Genomic DNA, 24,988 nt, shown 5'->3' with positions numbered 1-24,988 from the left:
ATTCCCACATAACCATATGAAACCCAATATTTGCTGTCTGCCCCACATACACAGGCAAACAGCATCAGGATATCTTAATGTATCTTGGAAATATAGACCTGTAAACACAGAGATGCAATAGGTGGAAATATCAACTATTAATATGAATGTACACATTACTTTTTGGTAGCTGAATAAGAGACAACTTCCTAAGTCATTGCTCTCATTCAGAGCTGTTTGGTCCTGCCTGATAAAAATACATAGTTACACGTTTTTGTTGTTGTGGCTATTGTAATCGGCTCTAAAAAAAACAAGCAGGGTTAGACATCAAAATTAAACATTTTGGGTCCAAGGTTCCTTGAAGGATTTTGTATCTTTTGCCCCTACTCATGTAATTAAACCACAGATTATTTTTGGGGGCACCCTAGATTTGGCCTCAAATCCAATATGGTGTCCAAAATCCAATATGGCTGCAATAATATCATTTGATGGTGGTTAATGTATGAATTAAGTAAATTAGATCATTTTTTTCTGAATTATGTAAAACACTTACGCCCATAAAGACTGTTTTGGTGTAAATCTATTTTATTCTGATTCCAATATGTCCAACATGATTCACACACCGTTGCCTGCTTATAGTGATATCCAAAAGTATTTGGACAGTGAACATTTGTTGTTGTTCTTTTGGCTCTGTACTCCACCACTTTGAATTTGAAATGATACAATGACTATGAGGTTAAATTACAGACTGTAAACGTTACAGGAAAGATTAAAACATTTAGAATGGTATATTGTTTTTGTGTGAGCGATGTTCCATCGATACCAGGGGTCATGCGTTTTCATGTGTATAGGAGCTATTGCCATTCAAGAAAGGTAGAAATTTGACCGGTATGATTTACCATTGCGATAAAGCTGCTCTCACTACACTGGAAATTAAGAGATTAAGAGAAATACGACTTTTTGATCGCAAAAAAAGTCTGGGATTCGTGTCAGATTTCAATACTTGACAATGTCAAGATAGAAGACAACCTATCGAATGAAGCATTGATCATATTTGTGCGATATTCTTACCTTCATCAAGCTTGTAACTCTACTTGTTGGATGCATTTGCAGTTTGTTTTGGTTGTGTTTCAGATTATTTTGTACCCAATAGAAATCAAATAAAATGTTATTTGTCACATGCGCCGAATACAACAGGTGTAGTAGACATTACAGTGAAATGCTTACTGACAAGCCCTTAACCAACAATGCAGAATTTATTTTAAAATAAGAAAATATTTGCACAAAATAAATAAATAAAAGTAAGAAAAAAAGTAACAAAATAACAATAATGATGCTATATACAGGGGGGGTACAGGCACAGAGTAATGTGCGGGGGTACAGGTTAGTCTAGGTAGTATGTACATGTAGTTAGGGGTAAAGTGACTATGCATAGATAAACAGTGAGTAGCAGCAGTGTAAAAAAGGGTGTCAATGCAAATCGTCTGGGTAGCCGTTTGATTAACTGTTTAGCAGCCTAATGGCTTGAGGGTAGAAGCTGTGAATGGTACATAATGTATTGTCATTTTGGAGTCACTTTTATTGTAAATAAGAATAGAATGTGTTTCTAAACACTTCCACATTAATATGGATGCTACCATGATTACAGATAATCATGAATGAATCGTGAATAATGATGAGTGAGAGTTTTCAGCATAAAAATCCTAAATATGACCAAAGTGCTGGAGTACAGAGCCAAAACAACAACAAAATGTGTCACTGTCCAAATACTTTTGGACCCAACTGTATATCAAATGACAGCGTTTTCATGAATTTGATTATTTACTCTTGAATCCCATTAAAAAAAAGGCAAGGTACATGATCCAGGAAGTAGGCAGGCCTTTCATAGCGTGTTGCTATAACCTAACTGACAAAATGCTAATCCATTGCTTTTTTTCCATAGGAATCTCTTGCTTCTGTATCAGCTATCAATGATGAAGCTTCTGATGTCTATTCAGATTGCTGGAGTGGGAGAACCTGCGGCAGCACTGTGCACAACTGAAGGGCTTCTCCCCAGTGTGGACGTTCTGGTGCACTTGGAGCTTGCTGGGGGACACAAAGCTCTTCTCACACAATGTGCAGGCGAACGCTCGCTTTCTGGTGTGGATGATCATGTGATGGCATAACTCGCTCTCGTGGAGAAACTTTTTATGGCAACTCGGGCAACCATACGGTCGTTCTACAGTGCCAGGTCTAAAGTGTGTGGCGAAATTACTGGAGTGAGAGAAAGTTGTGGCGCTTGGTCTAAAATAGCCGTCAGGAAGTGAGGCATGAGCTGGTTGTTGAACTCTTATTCCTGGTATTTCAGAGTGTCTATGGAGGCTTGCCAACGAACACCAACTAGCTTTGTTGGCCTCACCTGCATTTCCTGTGCCAAGATGCATGCCTGTATTTATCTCTGAGGGCCGGAAGCTGGGTGAAACCAATAGCGTTGTGTTGTCTCTCATTGAATCGGGGTGAACGGGGCGAATCATTGGTGCATTTCTGTTAAACCCTCCCACTCCCTGCTTATTTCCAGTCCCATTGATCTGTGTAATAGCTGTACCCACCTGACCCCACTCGAAATCTCTATCTACCTGTTGCCCACTGGATACAGAGTCAATCACTATCACATGTTCTGATGAGGAATGGAACGACTTGGGGGAAAACCTGTGGTTTTCTAACCCTACACTTCTCATTTCTATGTCTGAGCTAGTCTGTGTTTCTGGGCCACTCCCTAGGTCCATTACTTTAGTGTGAGCAGCAGAGGCGCCATCATCAGTCGCTACTACCTCTCTCCACACCTGGTTTAAAGAATCTCTTAGGAGATTGAGGCCCCTGTTCATGTCACACTTTGTGTCCAGACTCGGTCTCTCTGCTTTGGGTTCAAATCCTGTGTGCTGCTGGGATCCCTGGTTCACAGTCCCTGTTTCTGACTGGAGGAGGATGGCGTCAGATCCACTGACCTCCATAGCGGTGTTGTTGTAGCCTCTGGGGACACTGGACTGAATGGCAGGGTCCTCTGTGGTGGCTGCAGCCAGTTGGGTGGTTAGCTCTCTGCTGCCCTCCACTGTTCTGGCTGGGTGGCTGATCCTAGAGTCCTGGTCATCAGCTTCCCCCTCATCCTTGATGATGAGCAGGTCTGGTTCCCCTTCCTCTGTCTCTGCTGACTGCTGATGGGGTTAAGTGGGAGAGATGAGTGAGACAGAGCATACACTATCTACTGAATGGAGATATGGACATGACATGGGATTTTGTGAAACTCATAGTAGTTGACTTGTTATTGTGTTATAATCTGTGGAGTACTGGAGGGTAAACTCCACCTTTTGTATTTTGCTTAAACCTTCATAAAATACATTGGCTAGAAGTAAATTAATCCACTAATACAAATATAATTAAGCAATAAGCCCTAAGGGGGTGTGGTATGTGGCCAATATACCACAGCTAATGGCTGCTCTTACCACGACGCAACACAGAGTGCCTGGACACAGCCCTTAGCCATGGTATATTGGCCATATATCACAAACCCCTGAGGTGCCTTATTGCTATTATAAGTTACCAACATAATTAGAGCAGTAAAAATAAATATGTTTTGTCATACCCGTGGTATACGGTCTGATATACCAAGGCTGTCAGCCAATCAGCATTCAGAACTCAAACCACACAGTTTACAACTTGAGATATATCTTAAATGAACGCGTTTTCATGAATTTGATTATATACTCTTGAATCCCCATTCAAAAACAGCGAGGGACATGATCCAGGAAGTAGGCAGGACTGTCAAAGCATTCTTATTTGTCACATGCGTCGAATACAACGGGTGAAGACTTTACCTTGAAATGCTTACTACGAGCCCTTCCCAATGATGAACTGTTAAAAAAATAAATAAAGTAAATACAAAACAAATAATAAAAATAGCGTATTGCTATAACCTAACTGACATAAAGCTAATCCATTGTTTTTCCCCCATAGGAATCTCTTGCTTCTGTGTCTAGGGCTGGCACAATTACCGTATAACCCTGTAACCGATGGTTATGGATGAAGACGGTCATAACCGTTTTTATACAGTACCAGTCAAAAGTTGACACACATACTCATTCACGGGTTTTTCTTTATTTTTTACTATTTTCTACATTGTAGAATAATAGTGAAGACATCAACACTATGAAATAACACCTATGGAATCATGTGTAACTTTCTTTTTTTTTTTTACAAATCAAAACATATTTGAGAATTGATATTTATCAAAAGTAGCCAGCTTTGCACACTCTTGGCATTCTCTCAACCAGCTTCATGAGGTAGTCACCTGGAATGCATTTCAATTGACAGGTGGGCCTTGTTAAAAGTACATTTGTGGAATTTCTTTCCATAATGCGTTTCAGTGGTATATAGAAGATAGCCCGATTTGGTAAAAGGCCAAGTCCACATTATGGCAAGAACAGCTCAAATAAGCAAAGAGAAATGAAAAGTCCATCATTACTTTAAGACATGAAGGTCAGTCAATCAGGAAAATATTAACAACTTTGAAAGTTTCTTCAAGTGCAGTGGAAAAACCATCAAGCGCTATGATGAAACTGTCTCTCAAGAGGACCGCCACAGGAAAGGAAGACCCAGAGTTACCTCTTCTGCAGAGGATAAGTTCATTAGAGTTACCAGCCTCAGAAATTGCAGCCCAAATAAATACTTCACAGAATTCAAGTAACAGACACATCTCAACATCAACTGTTCAGAGGAGACTGCGTGAATCAGGCCTTCATGGTCAAATTGCTGCAAAGAAACCACTACTAAAGGACATCAATAATAAGAAGAGACTTGTTTGGACCAAGAAACATGAGCAATGGACATTAGACCGGTGGAAATCTGTCCTTTGGTCTGATGAGTCCAAATCTCTGCATGTGTGGTTCCCACCGTGAAGCATGGAGGAGGTGTGATGGTGCTTTGCTGGTGACAGTCTGTGATTTATTTCGAATTCAAGGCACACTTAACCAGCATGGCTACCATAGCATTCTGCAGGTATACGCCATCCCATCTGGCTTGCGCTTAGTGGGACTATCATTGGTTTTTCAACAGAACAATGACCCAACACTCCTCCAGGCTGTGTAAGGGCCATTTGACCAAGAAGGAGAGTGATGGGGTGCTGTATCAGATGACCTGGCCCCCACAATCACCCGACCTCAACCCAATTAAGATGGTTTGGGATGAGTTGGACTGCAGAGTGAATGGAAATCAGCCAACAAGTGCTCAGCATATGTGGGAACTCCTTCAAGACTGTTGGAAAAGCTTCCAGGTGAAGCAGTTTGAGAGAATTCCAAGTCTGCACAGCTGTCATCAAGGCAAAAGGTGGCTACTTTGAAAAATCTCAAATATAAAATAGATTTTGATTTGTTTAACACTTTGATTACTACATGATTCCATGTGTGTTATTTCATAGTTTTGATGTCTACATTATTATTCTACAATGTAGAAAATAGTAAAAACAAAGAAAAACCCTTGAATGAGTAGGACTGTCCAAACTTTTGACAGGTACTGTATACAATTATGGTATTTTTTGGGGGGAACAAACAGCTGACTGAAAACGGGAAGGCCGGGTATTTGTGTGGTTGAGTGCGTTTCTGCCATGGAATTAGAATACACAAATGGACATGAAAGGTCTTATAACAGTATAAAAGGTCAGCCATTTCGGTCAGGGAGTTGGTCAACCATGGGCAGCCAGTGTGCTGCGATAAGATGTTGTGTAAAACAATGATTTTGAAGATTAACTGCACAGCAAATTCATTAGCTAGCCAGACAGATTAAGTATAATGATATCCAATAATTGTTCAAATTAACTGCCAATATGCCAACATTCCATACAAACAGTGCAGTCAATCCACAGCCATACATTGGCTGAAATCAGTTGATGATAGGTCTTATATAAGTTGTAAATGCAATAAGTACTGATATCGTATCATATTACAACATTCACAGCTTTCCAAGAAAACAAACAGTGAGACATGTATGGTCTGTTTATATATATTTTAGAGGATATTTAAACAAAGTGTATAAAACCTGTATAAACTGTATTTATAATTACATGACAATATTTAAGGATAACAATCATATTTCTGATATCACATGCCGTACTTTTATAATTCATAAGTAAAAGCAGGAAATGCATCACCTCTGCCTCTACTGCCACTAGTTCCAATTAGACCGGATTGGATTTCTCCCTGACCACAATGGCTGCCATTCTCACTCCATTCTAGAACTGAGTGTTTACGACATAGTAATTTAATAGGATCTCTATGGTTTCTGCTGAAACATGGACTCTCCAACGTGATGAAACTTTGTTGCTCCTTGCTGAAACAAGTCAGGAGCTGAGCAGAAAATGTGCGTCTTCTGCAATTCAAACAGTTATAACCAATTACCGTCATCCAAAATTCCTAGACAGTCACGGCCCTATCTGTGTCAGTTCTCAATGATGAAGCTTCTGATGTCTATTCAGATTGCTGGAGTGGGAGAACCTGCGCCCGCACTGTGCACAACTGAAGGGCTTCTCCCCAGTGTGGACGTTCTGGTGCATTTGTAGATGGCTGGCGCACACAAAGCTCTTCTCACACAAGGTGCAGGAGAATGATCGCTTTCTGGTGTGGATGACCGACCGCGTGCCGCCGCAAGTTACTCTCGTGGACAAACTTCTTATGGCAGCTCGGGCAACCATACGGTCGTTCTACATTGCCAGGTCTAATATCTGTGGCAAGATTTCTTGAGTGAGAGGAAGTTGTGGAGCTTGGTCTAAAATGGCTGACAGGAAGTGAGGTATGAGCTGGTTGTTGAGCTCCTCTTCCTGGTATTTCAGAGTGTCTATGGAGGCTTAAAAACTAGTTTTGTTGGCCTCACCTACATTTCCTGTGTCAAGATGGGTGGCTGTATTTAAAGAATCTCTTAAGGCGTCTGCATGCTTCCCAGTCGAAAACAGTTCGGTAGAGTTCGTGCATATATTATGACGACATTATGTGACAATTTTGATCATTTTGGACTTCCGTGAGGTTTTTTTCAGCTGTTCGGGCACAGAATATTTTTTTCTGGAGGCATGCTGAAGTTCAGAGCAGAAGACTACGCCCCTTCGTTGGCGATTGGTCAACAGTACGGATTCTTAGAATAAAGTAATTGTTGTCATTCAAGAGAGACGACTTGTTTTCATGCAAATTTTTCATTGAAAACCAATGCCCCAAACATCTTAGTTAGATGTCAAATTGCGTGACTAAGATCTCTTCCGCAAAAACATAAAAATGTATGACAGATTTCTTGAGTTATCTTAGATTAATTCGAACCATTTTGAGGAAGTGGCTACAGTGTTTCAAAATGGACAAACAGTACAATTGCCGCCTTTTTCTTGTTTTTTAAGAGAAGGTCTTTTAAGGGAGTATGCAAGAACACTCGTTCGGTTCGGCTAGGCACCAGCTGAACTGAAGCATGCTGATGCTTTAAGGAGATTGAGGTCCCTATTCATGTCACACTTTGTGTCCAGACTCTGTCTCTCTGCTCTAGGTTCAAATCCTGTGTGTTGCTGGGGTCCCTGGTTCACAGTCCCTGTTCCTGACTGGAGGAGGACGGTGTCAAATCCACTGACCTCCATAACAGTGTTGTTGTAGTAGTTGTTGTTGCCTCTGGGGCCACTGGGCTGGAAGGCGGGGTCCTCTGTGGTGGCTGCAGCCGGTTGGGTGGTTAGCTCTCTGCTGCCCTCCACTGTTCTAACTGGGTGGCTGATCCTAGAGTCCTGGTCATCTGCTTCTCCCTCCACCTTGATGATGAGCAGGTGTGGTTCCCCTTCCTCTGTCTCTGCTGACTGCTGATGGGGTTAAGTGGGAGAGATGAGTGAGTGAGACAGAGAATACACTATCTACTGAATGGAGATATGGGCATGACATGGGATTTAGTGAAATTCATAGTAGTTGCCTTTTTGTTATTGTGTTATAATCAGTGGTGTAGTAGAGGGTAAACGCCACCTTCTGTATTTTACACATGCCTTTACAAACCTTTGGCGCAAAAATGCATTGAAAGTATAGGGAAAGTATAGGCGATAAGAGTTTACCCACCTATTTTTTTACCACTACACCACTGGTTATAATGTGCTGACAAACTCGTCTATACAGACATAACCTCATCCCCAGGTGGAAGTGTCTGGTGTGCGAGACTAAAACAGACAGTTTGAAATCGTCTGTAAAAATTGGGACTTACAGTTAAGTTCGGAAGTTTACATACACCTTAGACAAATACATTTAAACTCAATTTCACAAATCCTGACATTTAATCCTAGTAAAAAATCCCTGTTTTAGGTCACTTAGGATCACCACTTAATTTTAAGAATGTGAAATGTCAGAATAATAGTAGAGAGAATTATTTATTTCAGCTTTTATTTCTTTCATAACATTCCCAGTGGGTCAGAAGTTTACATACACTCAATTACTATTTGGTAGCATTGCCTTTAAAATAATTGAACTTGGGTCAAACATTTCGGGTAGCCTTCCACAAGCTTCCCACAATAAGTTGGGTGAATATTGGCCCATTCCTCCTGACAGAGCTGGTGTAACAGTCAGGTTTGTAGGCCTCCTTGCTCGCACACGCTTTTTCAGTTCTGCCCACACATTTTCAATAAGATAGAGGTCAGGGCTTTGTGATGGCCACTTCAATACCTTGACTTTGATTTCCTTAGGCCATTTTGCCACAACTTTGGAAGTATGCTTGGGGTCATTGTCCATTTGGAAGACCTATTTGCAACCAAGCTTTAACTTCCTGACTGATGTCTTGAGATGTTGCTTCAATATATCCACATAATTTTCTTTCCTCTTGAAGCCATCTATTTTGTGAAGAGCACCAGTCCCTCCTGCAGCAAAGCACACCCACAACATGATGTTGCCACCCCCTTGCTTCACAGTTGGGATGGTGTTCTTTGGCTTGCAAGCATCCCCATTTTTCCTCCAAACATAACAATGGTCATTATGGCCAAACAGTTCTATTTTTGTTACATCAGACCCGAGGACATTTCTCCAAAAAGTACGATCTTTGTCCCCATGTGCAGTTGCAAACCGTAGTCTGGCTTTTTATGGCGGTTTTGGAGCAGTGGCTTCTTTCTTCCTGAGCGGCCTTTCAGGTTATGTCGATATAGGACTCATTTTACTATGGATATAGATACTTTTGTGCCTGTTTCCTCCAGCATCTTCACAAGGTCCTTTGCTGTTCTGTGATTGATTTGCACTTTTCGCACCAAAGTATGTTCATTCTAGGAGACAGAACGTGTCTCCTTCCTGAGTGGTATGACGGCTGCATGGTCCCATGGTGTTCATACTTGCATACTATTGTTTGTACAGATGAACGTGGAACCTTCAGGCATTTGGAAATTGCTCCCAAGGATGAACCAGACTTGTGGAGGTCTACAATTTGTTTTCTGAGGTCTTGGCTGATTTCTTTTGATTTTCCATTGATGTCAAGCAAAGAGGCACTGAGTTTGAAGGTAGCCCTTGAAATACATCAACAGGTACACCTCCAATTGACTCAAATGATGTCAAATAGCCTATCAGAAGCTTCTAAAGCCATGACATCATTTTCTGGAATTTTCCATGCTGTTTAAAGGCACAGTCAACTTATTGTATGTAAACTTCTGGCCCACTGGAATTGTGATACAGTGAATTATAAGTGAAATAATCTGTCTGTAAACAATTGTTGGAAAAATTACTTGTCATGCACAAAATAGACGTCCTAACCGACTTGCCAAACTATAATTTGTTAACAAGAAACTTGTGGAGTGGTTGAAAAACGAGTTTTAATGACTCCAACATAAGTGTATGTAAACTTCCGACTTCAACTGTACCTCATCACTTGTAGCATCCATATGCTTTGATGGAGAGACATCCTCTTGGTCCACGTCTATGGGCTGTCTGTCTCTTGGTATGCTGCTGTTCCCAAAACTCCTGTTGGAAAGTCTGTTTCTGCTTTGCCAAGTAGGTCCTGGAAATAAAGGGGAAGTTCGTTTGACCCCATCAATCAATGGTGTTTTACAAAGAACAAAGCAAACAAAATACCTTTATTGACGTATGTTATGTGTCAATAGAGCTAGAAGGATCCTAGCTGTGTTGACACTACAAAGTCAGCATGATACGTCATATATGGAATGTCAACAATACTGCTGGGCCCTAACTGTTCTGACATTACATAAATCATGGATGTATTATACTTGCTTTGAACTTTGTAAAACACAATTGATGGATTGGATCAATTGAAGATTCATGTAATTTAGTCTATGTGCACTGTCAAATTCATCATCATCACCAACCTGTCGTTGCCGTCTCTCGATTGTTGTGTCTGTTTAGCAGGCGTATTCCATGGAAGCGATTGTGGACGGACCCATCTGAAAACTTTGTTCTCTCAGATCGAAACCTCGAGATCTGAAGTTCCATCAGTTTCATTTTCCTCCGGAGAAATTCGTTCTCCTTGTGGCTTTGGGTCATCTTCAGGTGTACAATCGCATAGCCATCGTCAACAACTTTGCAGATTTCGGTTACAGCAGCGTTGGCTAGCACCTCCATGATTGAGGCTATCTGCGCCTGGAACTCGACCACGGAACCCGACATTGTCCCCCGACGCTTTTGTCCCCTTTTTCAATATGAAAACAGTCTTTATGTTTTATATATTATGACGACATACAGTTATCTAGCAAGCTATTCAAACAAATACAATAATATCAGAAACTTAACATCGATAGCTAGCTAGCTTTGTTTGTAACGTTAGCTTACTGTTGAGGTTATTTTTCCTATTCCTCATCATCACTTTCATGTAAACATATGCGCCACCTACTGTACAGGAGTGCTCCACCACAACAATGTTGTAGCTATTATAAACATGATGTTTGGTGTAAACAATATTCCATGATTTAAAAAATAAATAAAGCATTACACTATTTGTGGTATTTCTATTATAAATAGTAAACAGTAAATATATCTTGTTGAGAGGCAAAGGGACATTTTAATTCTTAATTACTGTACTTTGGTTCACCACTGCAACAATATAAATTCATAAGGATGTTTAGAATTTTCACCTGTAATAACTCAGACATTATCAATCCACTCTGGACCAAGCATCCAGCTAGTTGATCTAAATACACAACCACTACACACAGAGGGTAGCGTTAAATGTGGAAACCAATCAAACTGTCAAAAACACATGGACCCAGTTTTCATATGAAAACCCCAGAAGTGTGGAGTCATTCCTCTTAAACTATGGCCAGGAGTTTTTCACTGGTCTGATCACAGAAAAAACTCCTGGCCTTGTCAATCATTGCACCAGGTGGAGTAGTGTGAAGTTGCCCATAGAAGCTGAACTTGGGTCCGTTTTTGATTTTTCTTTCACTAATAGTTAAGGTTAGGATTGGGGAGAGGAATCTGATCCTAGATCTGTACCTAGGAGAGTGTTGACTGTTTGTAGCACTTCCCGCAGTAGACACATTGAAACGGTTTCCCTCCAGTGTGCACCCTCTCATGCATCTTCAGTTGTTGGCTGTGGGAGAAGTGCTTGGAGCAGTGGCTGCACCGGAGCTGCCTCTTGGGCGAGCGAGACCTTAGCTGTTGCGGCTGATTTTTAATGCCTTTCGGGTCTCTGTTGAAATTCGCGAAGGTGGCTTGCTTCCTTCTTCAGGGAACCTGGCAGAGAGTAACAGTTGGGGATGAAAAGTTGTTTCGGGTGGACAGTCCATTGAAATCTGGCAACTTGAACCCAATGGCGATTTTAGCATGTAAATCTTGGTTGGGCAAACCCCCCAAAAATTGGGGGTGCATGCCAGCAAAGCCACTACTCAACACAACACTAAACAATACATTAATTGCACTATAACGATGACAAACGGGGCCCACAAATTGTTAGGGCCTACATAAAGCTGTCCCAACAGCAGAGTCCCAACACCTTACCACTGCTACACTTGGCTATCAGCAGAGCCTTGTCTGGCAGCGAAACAGTTAATCTAGCCTCATTTACTGCCTTTTATCTGCTTGTCGTCCCCTAATGCCCTAGTTTGTACATCTCAATTGTCAGTAGAAACCACATTTGTTTAAGCAAGTCAGCCATTTCAGCTTGTTTTTTAAAGAGGAAATCCGTAATTTCGATTAAGACAATAATAAGCGAGCTGGGACGGACGTGGTCAACTATTTGTTCAGCACATTTGAAATGTATAGCGACAGAATTCAGAACATGGGCCGTTGTTACAGTGTTCTCCCTGTGCACCAAGTCAGAACCGTAGGATAAATAAAGGGGGCATATAAGTAGATAATGAAAGCTCTTACAATATCCGATGATTACATTTCTCTAAAACAGGTTATAGGCTACATGTGCACCACCAAGTCAGAACAGTAGGTGAAATTAAGAGGGGAAAATAGACCACATTATTAGGGTGAAGCACATGGGCTACTAACGGCTTCCTACACAACATACACTTAGAATTACTTTCTTAGCTACAGTATACATATCTCTCTGTCATATTATATATTTTATGTAGTAGCATACACAAAAAAAATGCATGAAATGAAATGTATGCATTCAATACTGTAAGTCGCGCTGGATAAGAGCGTCTGCTAAATGACTAAAATGTAAAATGCAAGTTATTTTTGGACTAACCTTGTTGTGCTGTGCTCACTTGAACAGGAAGGTGGTGTGGCGGTCCTTCGTGGGCAAATTTTGTCATCAAAGTCGGGCATTCTCTGGATTGATGGTGCTTCAAGACAACTGGGAACTCGAAGAAAAAAAACAAGGTTGAATCATGATGACGTCAGTGATCTTCAGGTCGTAGCTCTAGAAAGAGACCTGAGTTCCTGATTTACAATTCCGATTTAGATGACCTTTCAAAACGTATTTCCCAGTCGGAGCTTGAGTTCTCAGTTGTCTTGAACTCACTGAAGTCAGATTTTCCAGTTCTGAGTTAAGTTGTTTTGAGCGCAGCATAAATGATGCTGGATTGACAGCATGGCCAATACGGAATGTTTATCATTTTAAATTTGGAAAAGACAACCTTAAACCGAAAATTGGGACCACACACCCACTCCACTGAATAGCAGGCTAGTGATTGCTTTGTAATCCTTGCAGTTAGCCACTGATCCCTTCCAAACCACTAATTGTTGAATTTGCGATTTCCAACTTGTTGTGTAATGTTTGTGTCCAATGGCCGATACATTCTATCTCTAATTTGTCTTCATTATTGCTCTTCATTTGACAAGGATTAAAAAGGATTTGCCAGTAGATTGTTGACTTGATTCATGATGATGACTGCCAGCTAAGATTGTGAAAGTAAGATGTTGACATGATCAGTCCAATCAAAGCTACTGTACATATAATGTGATTTGATGTCATATTATCTGTGGCCAATGACCTTGAGCCTTCTTGGATGGGCACTTCTAATGTAACTCTATTGCAGCACACAAGGGGCTTGAATTTTCGAGCTCTACCCTTAGATTTGTCAGTGACAGAACACTGAGCCAAATGTTATTTTTTACATTGTTTGCAAACTGATATACGACACGTATTAATGCCAAAATAACATGCACAACAGGTACCCCCCCCCCCCAATTTGTATTTTTAGTTTATTTAAAAAATGTGGGTCTCAAAGCAGGTGGGGCAGTGACTGCTTGAACCTCAACCCTACAGTTCCCCATAGCGCTGCGTTGTGAGTGTCAGGGGGACACTTCTCTGTCTGTCCAGATTCTATTCCCCCCCTGTGGCCTGAAAAGCGGAGGGAGGAATTAAGTAGACAGGCATGATCTCTACAAAGCTCTCAAACAAATACATGTCTATTATAACTCAGTTATTATGAGGCTATATTATTGATCCAATGGATTGAATTAAGTTGTTAATTTACTGATTTAACTCATTGACACAGAACATATGAAGCTTATCTGTTCTCAAAACATTAAAACTAATATTGGACTGCAATAATTCCCTGTACTTTTGAAAGGAAAATGTTCTTTCCTTCGATCTGCCTGATTTCATTTGGAAGTAATGTGAGAATATATATAGATAGGGTCAATATATATTTAGGGTTAATCTACAGTATATAGGGTCAATATACACAACCGGTCAAACGTTTTAGAACACCTACTCATTCAAGGGTTTTTCTTTATTTTTACTATTTTCTACATTGTAGAATAATAGTGAAGACATCAAAACTATGAAATAACACATATGGATTCATGTACTAACCAAAAAAGTGTTAAAGAAATCAAAATATATTTTATATTTGAGATTCTTCAAATAGTCACCCTTTGCCTTGACAGCGTTGCACTCTCTTGGCATTCTCTCAACCAGCTTCATGAGATAGTCACCTGGAATGCATTTCAATTAACAGGTGTGAAAAGACAGGTGTAAAAGACCAATTAAAAGACCAAAAGACCAACAGGTGTAAAATAACAAGTCCATATTATGGCAAGAACAGCTCAAATAAACAAAGAGAAATGACAGTCCATCATTACTTTAAGACATTAAGGTCAGGCAAGATGAAACATTTCAAGAACTTTGAAAGTTTCTTCAAGTGCAGTCGCAAAAACCCTCAAGGGCTATGATGAAACTGACTCTCATGAGGACCGCCACAGGAATGGAAGACCCAGAGTTACCTCTGCTGCAGAGGATAAGTTCATTAGAGTTACCAGCCTCAGAAATTGCAGCCCAAATAAATGCTTCACAGAGTTCAAGTAACAGACACATCTCAACATCAACAGTTCAGAGGAGACTGCATGAATCAGGCCTTCATGGTTGAATTACTGCAAAGAAACCACTACTGAAGGACACCAATAAGAAGAAGAGACTTGCTTGGGCCAAGAAACACGAGCAATGGACATTAGACCAGTGGAAATGTGTCCTTTTGTCTGTAGTCCAAATGTGAGATTTTTGGTTCCATCCGCAGTGTCTTTGAGATGTGGTGTGGGTGAACGGATGATCTCCGCATGTGTATTTCCCACCTTAAAGCATGGAAGAGGATGTGTTATGGTGTGGGGGTGCTTTGCTGGTGACACTGTCTGTGATTTATTTATAATTCAAGGCACACTTAACCGGCATGGCTATCACAGCATTCTGCAGCGATAAGCAATCCCATTTGGTAGCACCTGCTTTCCATATGCTGTGTATCCCTCATTTACTCAAGTGTTTTTTGGCAGTTACCTGTATATTTAAGGTCAATCTCTATAGGGTAAAGAAGCACCATGGAATTATTTGAAAAATATTATTTATTGATGGAATTATAGGAATGAATAAATAAACAGCAATAGCCATTGGTCAAATTGGTACAAAAGAACAGACAGTTTTTCAGTCTCACAGTACAATTTCAGCATCTGCTATAACTTTAGTGTGAGGCACGCAGTATTATTAGTAGAACACAACCATGATCAACCTTAACAGTCAATGTGAGTGATGCTGTTGGCCTTAAAGAAGCCAAGAAAACGTAACAGTCTTTGTAGATAATGTAAATATGAACCACGTTGTATTGTAGACGTATGAGACCAGGGTAAACATCCTGCAGACATACGACTACGTTAGAACCAATGACGTTTGAATTCATGATATTGCTATAACAGCTTTTTTCAATAGGAATCTCTTGCTTCTGTGTCAGTTAACAATGATGAAGCTTCTGATGTCTTTTCAGATTGCCAGAGTGGGAGAACCTGCGCCCGCACTGTGCACAAGTGAAGGGCTTCTCCCCAGTGTGGACGTTCTGGTGCACTTGGAGCTTGCTGGGGGACACAAAGCTCTTCTCACACAAGGTGCAGGCGTATCCCCGCTTTCTGGTGTGGACGACGACGTGCTGCTGCAAGTCACTCTCGTGGAGAAACGTCTTATGGCAGCTTGGGCAACCGTACGGTTGTTCTACGGTGCCAGGTGTAACATCTGTGGCGAGAATACTCAAGTGAGAGGAAGTTGTTGCACTTGGTCTAAAATGGCCGACGGGAAGTGAGGAATGAGCTGGTTCTTGAGTTCCTCTTCCTGGTATTTCAGAGTGTCTATGGAGGCTTGCCAACGAGTGCCAACTAAATTTGTTGGCCTCACCGGCATTTCCTGTGCCAAAATGCGTGCCTGTATTTATCTCTGTGTGCCGGAAGCTGGGTGAAACCAATTGCGTTGTGTTGTCTCTCATCAATTCGGGGTGTACGGGGCGAATCGTTGGTGCATTCCCCTCAAACACTCCCACTCCCTGCCAATTTCCAGTCCCATTGATCTGTGGTGTAGTAGCTGTACCCACCTGACCCCACTCTAAATCTCTACCTACCTGCTGCCCACTGGATACAGAGTCAATCACTATCACATGTTCTGATGAGGAATGGAACGACTTGGGGGAAAACCTGTGGTTTTCTAACCCTACACTTCTCATTTCTATGTCTGAGCTAGTCTGTGTTTCTGGGCCACTCCCTAGGTCCAGTAATTTAGTGTGAGCAGCAGAAGTGCCATCGTTAGTCGCTACTGCCTCTCTCCACACCTGGTTTAAAGAATCTCTTAGGAGATTGAGGTCCCCGTTCATATCACACTTTGTGTCCAGACTCTGTCTCTCTGCTCTGGGTTCAAATCCTGTGTACTGTTGTGATCCCTGGTTAACATTCCCTGTTTCTGATTGGAAGACGACGTCAGATCCACTGACCTCCATAGCGGTGTTGATGTAGTTGTTGTTGCCTCTGTGGGCACTGGACTGAATGGCAGGGTCCTCTGTGGTGGCTGCAGCTGGTTGGGTGGTTAGCTCTCTGCTGCCCTCCACTGTTCTGGCTGGGTGGCTGGACCTAGAGTCCTGGTCATCTGCTTCTCCCTCCACCTTGATGATGAGCAGGTCTGGTTCCCCTTCCTCTGTCTCTGCTGACTGCTGATGGGGTTAAGTGGGAGAGATGAGTGAGTGAGACAGATCATACACTATCTACTGAATGGAGAAATGGACATGACAATCGATTTTGTGAAATTCATTGCAGTTTCCTTGTTATTGTGTTCTTATCAGTGGAGAACTGGAGGGTATACTTGTATTTTGCGCAAAAACCTTTAAAAGACATTGGGTAAAAGTAAATGTATCCACTGATACAAATATAATTGTACATATACACTATACATACAAAAGTATGTGGACACCCCTTCAAATTAGTGGATTTGGCTATTTCTGCCACTCCCGTTGCTGATAGGTATATAAAAAAAATCAAGGACACCGCCATGCAATCTCCAGAGACAAACACTGGCAGTAGAAGGGCTTTACTGAAGAGCTCAGTGACTTTCAATGTGGCACCGTCATAGGATGCCACCTTTCCAACAAATCAGTTCATCAGTGGCCTGCTGAGTGGCGCAGTGGTCTAAGGCACTGCATCGCAGTGATAGCGGTGCCATCTAGAGATTCTGCGTTCGAATCCAGGCTCTGTCACAGACGGCCACGGCCAGGAGACCCATAGGGAGGTGCACAATTGACCCAGGGATGATTTTAAATCAGTTTGTTAAAATGTATGCCCTGCTAGAGCTGCCCCGGTCAACTGCAAATGCTGTTATTATGAAGTGGAAGTGGTAGGCCGTGAAGTGGGAGGCCACACAAGCTCACAGAACGGGACAGCCGAGTGCTGAAGCGTGTAATAATCGTCTGTCCTCGGTTGCAACACTCACTACCGAGTTCCAAACTGCTTCTGGAAGCAACGTCAGCACAATAACTGTTGGTCGGGAGCTTCATGAAATGGGTTTCCATGGCCGAGCAGCCGCACACAAGCCTAAGATCACCAAGTGCCGACTGGAGTGTTGTAAAGCTCGCCGCCATTGAACTCTGGAACAGTGGAAACGTGTTCTCTGGAGTGCTTCACCATCTGGTAGTCCGACGGACTAATCTGGGTTTGGCAGATACCAGAAGAACGCTACCTGCCCCAATGCATAGTGCCAACTGTAAAGTTTGGTGGAGGAGGAATAATGGTTTTGGGCTGTTTTTCATGGTTCGGGCTATGCCCCTTAGTTCCAGTGAAGGGAAATCTTAACGCTATAGCATACAATGACATTCTAGACGATTCTGTGCTTCCAAATTTGTGGCAACAGTTTGGGGAAGGCCGTTTCCTGTTTCAGCATGACAATGCCCCTGTGCACAAAGCGAAGTCCATACAGAAATAGTTTGTCGAGATTGGCTTGGAAGAACTTGACTGGCCTGCACAGAGCCCTGACCTCAACCCCACCTTTGGGATGAATTGGAACGCTGACTTCGAGCCAGGCAAATCACCCAACATTAGTGCCCGACATCACTAATGCTCTTGTGGCTAAATGGAAGCAAGTCCCCGCAACAATGTTCCCACATCTTGTGGAAAGCCTTCCCAGAAGAGTGGAGGCTATTATAGCTGCAAAAGGGGGACCAACTCCATATTAATGCCCATGATTTTGGAATGAGATGCTCGACAAGCAGGTGTCCACATACTTTTGGTAATGAGTGTATATTAAAAGACAGCGTTTTCATGAATTTGATTACATATTCTTGAATCCCATTCAAAAACAGCAAGGGACATGATCCAGGAAGTAGGCAGGACTTTCAAGTCACATGTGCCAAATACAATGGGTGTAGGTTTTGGGATCTATTAAATCAGATCCACTTTAGCTGACATCCACATAGCGGTTATTTTGGCGTGTCGGAGGTAGAACTGCGTTAGAGCTGTCAAATCCACAAGCGGCTCCTGCCATTATACCTTAAGTGGACATCACCATTGGATGCTCAGAGTTAGATTAAGAGAAATCCCATGCAGCCTTGTTTACAAGTTCGAACACTGGAATGTGAGATGTAATCTACACCTTGATTAGGCTGATTGAAATCCTCATTATTTTGTTTAATAGCCTACACTTTCACGTTCCGAACTTCTAACGCAAGTGGGGCGGGTGTGGCTTTGTGACAATGATAGCAAGACCAGCTGCTCACCGATTTGACGGCTACAACTCCAACATAGTTCCACCTTGAACACAGCCAGGTTAACCAGCCAGGTTAACGCTTGATCTGATTGAATCCAGGCCTTTACTATGAAATGTTTGCTTACGAGCCCTTCCCAACGATGCAGAGTAAAAATATATATTTAAAAAATACAAATTTACATAAATACAAAAAAATCATACAAATAAATAACAATAAAAATAATGTATTGCTATAACCTAACTGACATAAAGGTTATCCATAGATTGTTTTCCATAGGAATCTCTTGCTACTGTGTCTTAGTCTGGCACAATTACCGTATAACCCTGTAACCGATGGTTATGGATGAAGACTGTCATGAAAATTAAATTAACTGTCATAACCGCTAAAAAATGTAAATTAATGTTTTTTTTGTGGATCGAACAGCTGACAGAAAATAGGACGGTTAGGCATTAGTGTGGCTGAGTCCGTTTCTGCCATAGAATTAGGAATTAGAATACAAGAATGGACATGAAAGGTCTTATCACAGTATAAAAGGTCAGCCATTTTGTTCAGGGAGTTGGTCAACCATGCTCAGCCAGTGCGCTGCGATAAGATGTTGTGTAAAACAAGGCATTTGAAGATTATCTGCACAGTATGTTTATTAGCTAGCCAGCCAGTTTAAGTTGAATGATTTCCAATAATTGTTCAAATTAACTGCCAATATGCCAACATTCCATACAAACAGTGCAGTCAATCCACAGCCATACATTGGCTGAAATCAGTTGTAAATGCAATAAGTACTGATATTGTATCATATTAGAACATTCACAGCTTTCAAAGAAAACAGACAGTGAGACATTTATGGTCTGTTTAGATATATTTTAGAGACTATTTATACAGAAAATGTGTATAAAACCTGTATAAACTGTATTTATAATTTTATGACAATATTTTAGGTTAACAATCATTCTATTACACAATGTCTAATATCACATGCCTTACTGGAATTGTTCTGCATAAGTAAAACAGAGAAATACAGTACATGCAGTAGAGGTCAATGGAACTCGACCAAAACAATGGGAATGCCATTGAAACGCGTGGGTGAAAGATGCCGTAGAGGAAAGATCCTGAATCTCCTCGTTGCCGCCCAGCTAAATTAACCTACATTTAGGCTATTGTTTATGTGTGTATTTCACACTATGTTGAGGTAAAAATCGGAGTATAATGGTTGTATGGATGTCAACCCATTACAGTTAAAAATTACCACCAACGATTGCTCTATGCTAGCGATGCTAACAGTTTATTCGAACGGGAGTTAGCATTTAGCAGTCACTTCTTCAAAACCTGAAAAGGGACTACTTCTAAATGTTATGCAGCGAAAACAGCCAAATATATCCAAATGGGACTTTAGTAATCACATTGTGGGCCTGTTACAATACATCAATCATGATGGATTTGTATTGAATTTTTTTTACCCCTTTTTCTCCCCAGTTGGTAGTTACAGTCTTGTCCCATCGCTGCAACTCCTGTACGGACTCGGGAGAGGCGAAGGTCGAGAGCCGTGCATCCTCTAAAACACGACCCTGCCAAGCCACACTGCTTCTTGACACACTGCTCGCTTAACCCGGAAGCCAGACGCACTAATGTGGAGGTGCATTGCGCATGGCCCGCCACAGGAATCGCTAGAGTGCGATGGGAAAAGGACAACCCGGCTGTCCCCTAACCCGTACGACGCTGGGCCAATTGTGCGCTGCCTCATGGGTCTGGGATTGAACCAGAATCTGAAGTGACTCAGCTAGCACTGTGATGCAGTGCCTTAGACCGCTGCTCCACTCCAGAGGCACAACCATGAGGGATTTGTGAATATCCACGTTGTTAGTTAAGATTTGTTGAACGTGCGCCACTCTGGCGTCCTTCTTCTATTCCCCGCGGTCTGCATTCCATTGACCTCTTTACCTCATCTATGAATCACCTCTGCCTCTACTGCCATTCATTCCAATTAGACTGGTTTGGATTTCTCCCTGACTAAAATGGCTGCCATTCTCACTCCATTCTTGAACTGAGTGTTTCTGACATAGCCCCTCTAGTAATTTAATAGGATCTCTATGGTTTCTGCTGAAACATGGACTCTCCAACGTGATGAAACTTGGTTGCTCCTTGCTGAAACAAGTCAGGAGCGGAGGAAAGAAGAAATTGTTTGTCTTTTGCAATTCAAACGGTTATAATGGTGACCGAGGTTATTAGGCTGATCAATTTACCATCATCCAAAACTCCATGACGGTCACAGCCTTTGTCACTTCTCAATGATGAAGCTTCTGATGTCTTTTCAGATTGCTGGAGTGGGAGAACCTGCGTCCGCACTGTGCACAACTGAAGGGCTTGTCGCCAGTGTGGACGTTCAGGTGCATTTGGAGATGGCTGGCGCACACAAAGCTCTTCTCACACAAGGTGCAGGAGAATGATCGCTTTCTGGTGTGGATGACTGCATGCCGCCGCAAGTCACTCTCGTGGACAAACTTCTTATGGCATGTTGGGCAACCGTAAGGTCGTTCTACGGTACCAGGTCTAATATCTGTGGCGAGATTATTTGAGTGAGAGGAAGTTGTGGCACTTGGTCTAAAATGGCAGACAGGAAGTGAGGCATGAGCTGGTTGTTGAGCTCCTCTTCCTGGTATTTCAGAGTGTCTATGGAGGCTTGCCAACGAACACCAACTATCTTTGTTGGCCTCCCCTGCCTTTCCTGTGCCAAGATGCATGCCTGTATTTATCTCTGAGGGCCGGAAGCTGGGTGAAACCAATAGCGTTGTGTTGTCTCTCATCAATTCGGGGAGAACGGAGCGAATCATTGGTGCATTTCTGTTAAACACTCCCACTCCCTGCTTATTTCCAGTCCCATTGTCCTGTGGTGTAGTAGCTGTACCCACCTGACCCCACTCTAAATCTCTATCTACCTGCTGCCCACTGGATACAGAGTCAATCACTATCACATGTTCTGATGAGGAATGGAATGACTTGGGGGAAAACCTGTGGTTTTCTAACCCTACACTTCTCATTTCTATGTCTGAGCTAGTCTGTGTTTCTGGGCCCACTGGGCCACTCCCTAGGTCCATTACTTTAGTGTGAGCAGCAGAGGCACCATCATCAGTTGCTACTACCTCTCTCCACACCTGGTTTAAAGAATCTCTTAGGAGATTGAGGCCCCCGTTCATGTCACACTTTGTGTCCAGACTCTGCCTCTCTGCTCTGGGTTCAAATCCTGTGTACTGCTGTGGTCCCTGGTTCACATTCCCTGTTTCTGATTGGAGGAGGACGGCGTCAGATCCACTGACCTCCATAGCGGTGTTGATGTAGTTGTTGTTGTAGTTGTTGCCTCTGGGCTGGAAGGCGCAGTCATCGGTGGTGGCTGCAGCCAGTTGGGTGGTTAGCTCTCTGCTGCCCTCCACTGTTCTAACTGGGTGGCTGATCCTAGAGTCCTGGTCATCTGCTTCCCCCTCATCCTTGATGATGAGCAGGTCTGGTTCCCCTTCCTCTGTCTCTGCTGACTGCTGATGGGGTTAAGTGGGAGAGATGAGTGAGTGAGACAGATCATACACTATCTACTGAATGGAGATATGGACATGACATGGGATTTAGTGAAATTCATAGTAGTTGCCTTGTTGTTATTGTGTTATAATCAGTGGTATAGTGGAGGGTAAACTCCACTTTCTGTATTTTACACATGCCTTTACAAACCTTTAGCGCAAAAAATTATTGAAAGTATAGGGACTGTTACTTTACTCACCACAAACGGCGATCACTTTTTACCTGCCTATTTTTTTACCACTAGATCACTAGTTATAATGTGCTGACATACACGTGTATACAGACATAACCTCATCACCAGGCGGAAGGAAGTGTGTGGTGCGTGAGACAAACAGATATACGTCTGTGACAGTCTAAAATCGGCTGTTAAAATGTGAACTTACCTCATCACTTGTAGCATCCATATGCTTTGATGGAGAGACATCCTCTTGGTCCACGTCTATGGGCTGTCTGTCTCTTGGTATGCTGCTGTTCCCAAAACTCCTGTTGGAAAGTCTGTTTCTGCTTTGCCAAGTAGGTCCTGGAAATAAAGGGGGGGGGTAATTTGACCCCATCCATCAATGTTGTTTTACAAAGTACCAAGCAACAGTCTGTGTGGCACGAAGAGAGGGACACTAGCCAAACCGACTCGCGCTAGTTAGATAAGCTATGGCAGCAACAAGTTTGTCTATCATACCATCTGGTCGTGCCTGCCTTGGCTGCTTCAAATTGTTGTAAAGAAGCTAGCTAGCTAGCTACAGTAGCCAACTTACTTAGCCAGCCATCTAGCTAATTGAGGCTATTTTGCTGCGCTCCCTGTCCTTGTCTACAACATACTCATAAAACTGTTTATGAAACTGTTTTTATTAAAATTTTGCATTTAAAGGTCTATCCTTGCAGGGTATGTAGCAATGTTACATAGATAATTTGATTTAAAGATGCAGAAATCGCTCCCCCCATTTCCTGGTTTTCAGTTTGACAAAACAAGGTGTAGTGTAGAGAATCATTAAAATATATTTTCCATAACCAAAAATATTGTATTTTCAGCTGTTTTGAAGCAGTTGTACAAAACCAAAATGAAACGTAAGAACAGGAAGCATGTAAATGGTGCATATAGAACAAATCTACTGCTTCTAAGACTTGCTTTCAATGTGGCTCAGTTGGTAGAGCATGGTGTGTGCATCGCCAGGGTTGTGGGTTCGATTCCCACGGGGGTCCAGTACAAAAAAAAATGCATGAAATGAAAATGTATGAAATGTATGCACTCACTACTGTAAGTCGCTCTGCATAAGAGCGTCTGCTAAATGACTAAAATGTAAATGTTAGCGATTTAGACTATGTGCACACTGTCAAATTCATCATCACCACCAACCTGTCATTGCCTTCTCTCGATTGTTGTGCCTGTTTAGCAGGCGTATTCCATGGAAGCGGTTGTGGACGGACCCCTCTGAAAACTTTGTTCTCTCTGCTCGAAACCTCGCGATCTGAAGTTCCATCAGTTTCATTTTCCTCAGGAGAAAATCGTTCTCCTTTTGGCTTTGGGACATCTTCAGATGTACAACTGCATAGCCATCGTCAACAATTTTGCAGATTTCGGCTACAGCTGCATTGGCTAGCACCTCCATGATTGAGGCTATCTGGCCCTGGAACTCGACCACGGAATTCGACATTGTCCCCCGACGCTTTTGGCCCCTTTTCAACGAAACAGTGTTTATGTTTTCTATGTTATGATCATTTACAGTTATCTAGCTAGCTATTAAAATAAAGAGAATCATATCAGAAACTACACATCGCTGGCTATCTTTGTTTTTAGCTGGTGAGATTATGTTTCCATATGCTGGATGGTAGAGTTGAAAGTTGGACACCGCCACCTACTGTATAGGAGTTCTGCACAATAACAACAATGTTGGAGCGATGTAATAAACAACAGGTTCTCTGGCGTAAACCATTTTTTCATGACAAAAAAAACAGCAATAACAACAGTATGACTGACATTAAATAGATATTAATTCCATCCTTCACATCTCTATAATTTGCTTGTAGCCGATCAGCCTAATAGTACATCTATATTGTTGAGATGCAAAATTACATTTTAATGATTAAATACTGTTCTTTGGTTTGCAACTGCACCAATACATATCAAATCACATTTTTATTTGTCACATGCGCCCAATACAATCTTACCGTGAAATGCTTACATGGAAGCAAATTCATAAGGATGTTTCAAATCTTCGGCTGTCATAATTTATACATTATCAATCCACTCAGTCCGATTAGCTATTTATCCTTCTATATTCAAATATTTTTCTCTTTATACTGTTACATTGTTCAGAGTTAGCAAGTGGTTACTTAAGAGTACATTCTCAGTGCGGTCCTTAGGTTAGTTTTGAGACTAGTATTAACCCTGAGTCTACTCTTCGATTTACTTAATTTTTATTGAAGGCATTTATTTATTCCTTTGAACGTCATGTTGTATGATGATTGTGTATTTTTGTACTTGAACTAAATACTAAATAATCATTGTTGAAGGAAAAGGTGTGTGTTTGATTTAAT

At 41.9% G+C, this 24,988-nt stretch overlaps 2 protein-coding genes across 4 annotated transcripts; both read right to left on the bottom strand.

The window, feature by feature from the left end:
- Window positions 1-1,216: 1,216 nt before the first annotated feature.
- LOC106602173 (uncharacterized) lies at window positions 1,217-10,878 on the bottom strand. Of its 2 annotated transcripts, none has more exons than XM_014194649.3 (4): window positions 10,310-10,878; window positions 9,848-9,984; window positions 7,610-7,825; window positions 1,217-3,170 (listed from the first exon to the last, which is right to left on the bottom strand). In XM_014194649.3, the coding sequence occupies exons 1-4, from the start codon at window positions 10,605-10,607 to the stop codon at window positions 1,947-1,949; spliced, it is 1,875 nt and encodes a 624-aa protein (XP_014050124.2). In that variant the 5' UTR covers window positions 10,608-10,878; the 3' UTR covers window positions 1,217-1,946. The 2 variants fall into 2 exon arrangements, with proteins under 2 accessions (XP_014050124.2, XP_014050125.1); XM_014194650.3 differs by having other exon boundaries at window positions 7,610-7,828; window positions 10,310-10,871.
- A 2,717-nt stretch (window positions 10,879-13,595) lies between these two features.
- LOC106602260 (uncharacterized) lies at window positions 13,596-24,844 on the bottom strand. Of its 2 annotated transcripts, XM_014194782.3 has the most exons (4): window positions 23,808-24,460; window positions 22,840-22,976; window positions 22,204-22,419; window positions 13,596-16,852 (listed from the first exon to the last, which is right to left on the bottom strand). In XM_014194782.3, the coding sequence occupies exons 1-4, from the start codon at window positions 24,103-24,105 to the stop codon at window positions 15,617-15,619; spliced, it is 1,887 nt and encodes a 628-aa protein (XP_014050257.2). In that variant the 5' UTR covers window positions 24,106-24,460; the 3' UTR covers window positions 13,596-15,616. The 2 variants fall into 2 exon arrangements, with proteins under 2 accessions (XP_014050257.2, XP_082830254.1); XM_082974128.1 differs by lacking the exon at window positions 13,596-16,852 and having other exon boundaries at window positions 19,516-22,419; window positions 23,808-24,844.
- Between the last annotated feature and the right edge of the window lie 144 nt (window positions 24,845-24,988).

The sequence above is a fragment of the Salmo salar genome, chromosome 04, assembly GCF_965601325.2.
Source record: "Salmo salar chromosome 04, fSalSal1, whole genome shotgun sequence".
Taxonomy (NCBI): domain Eukaryota; kingdom Metazoa; phylum Chordata; class Actinopteri; order Salmoniformes; family Salmonidae; genus Salmo; species Salmo salar.
This window is presented reverse-complemented; position numbering and strand designations above follow the sequence as displayed.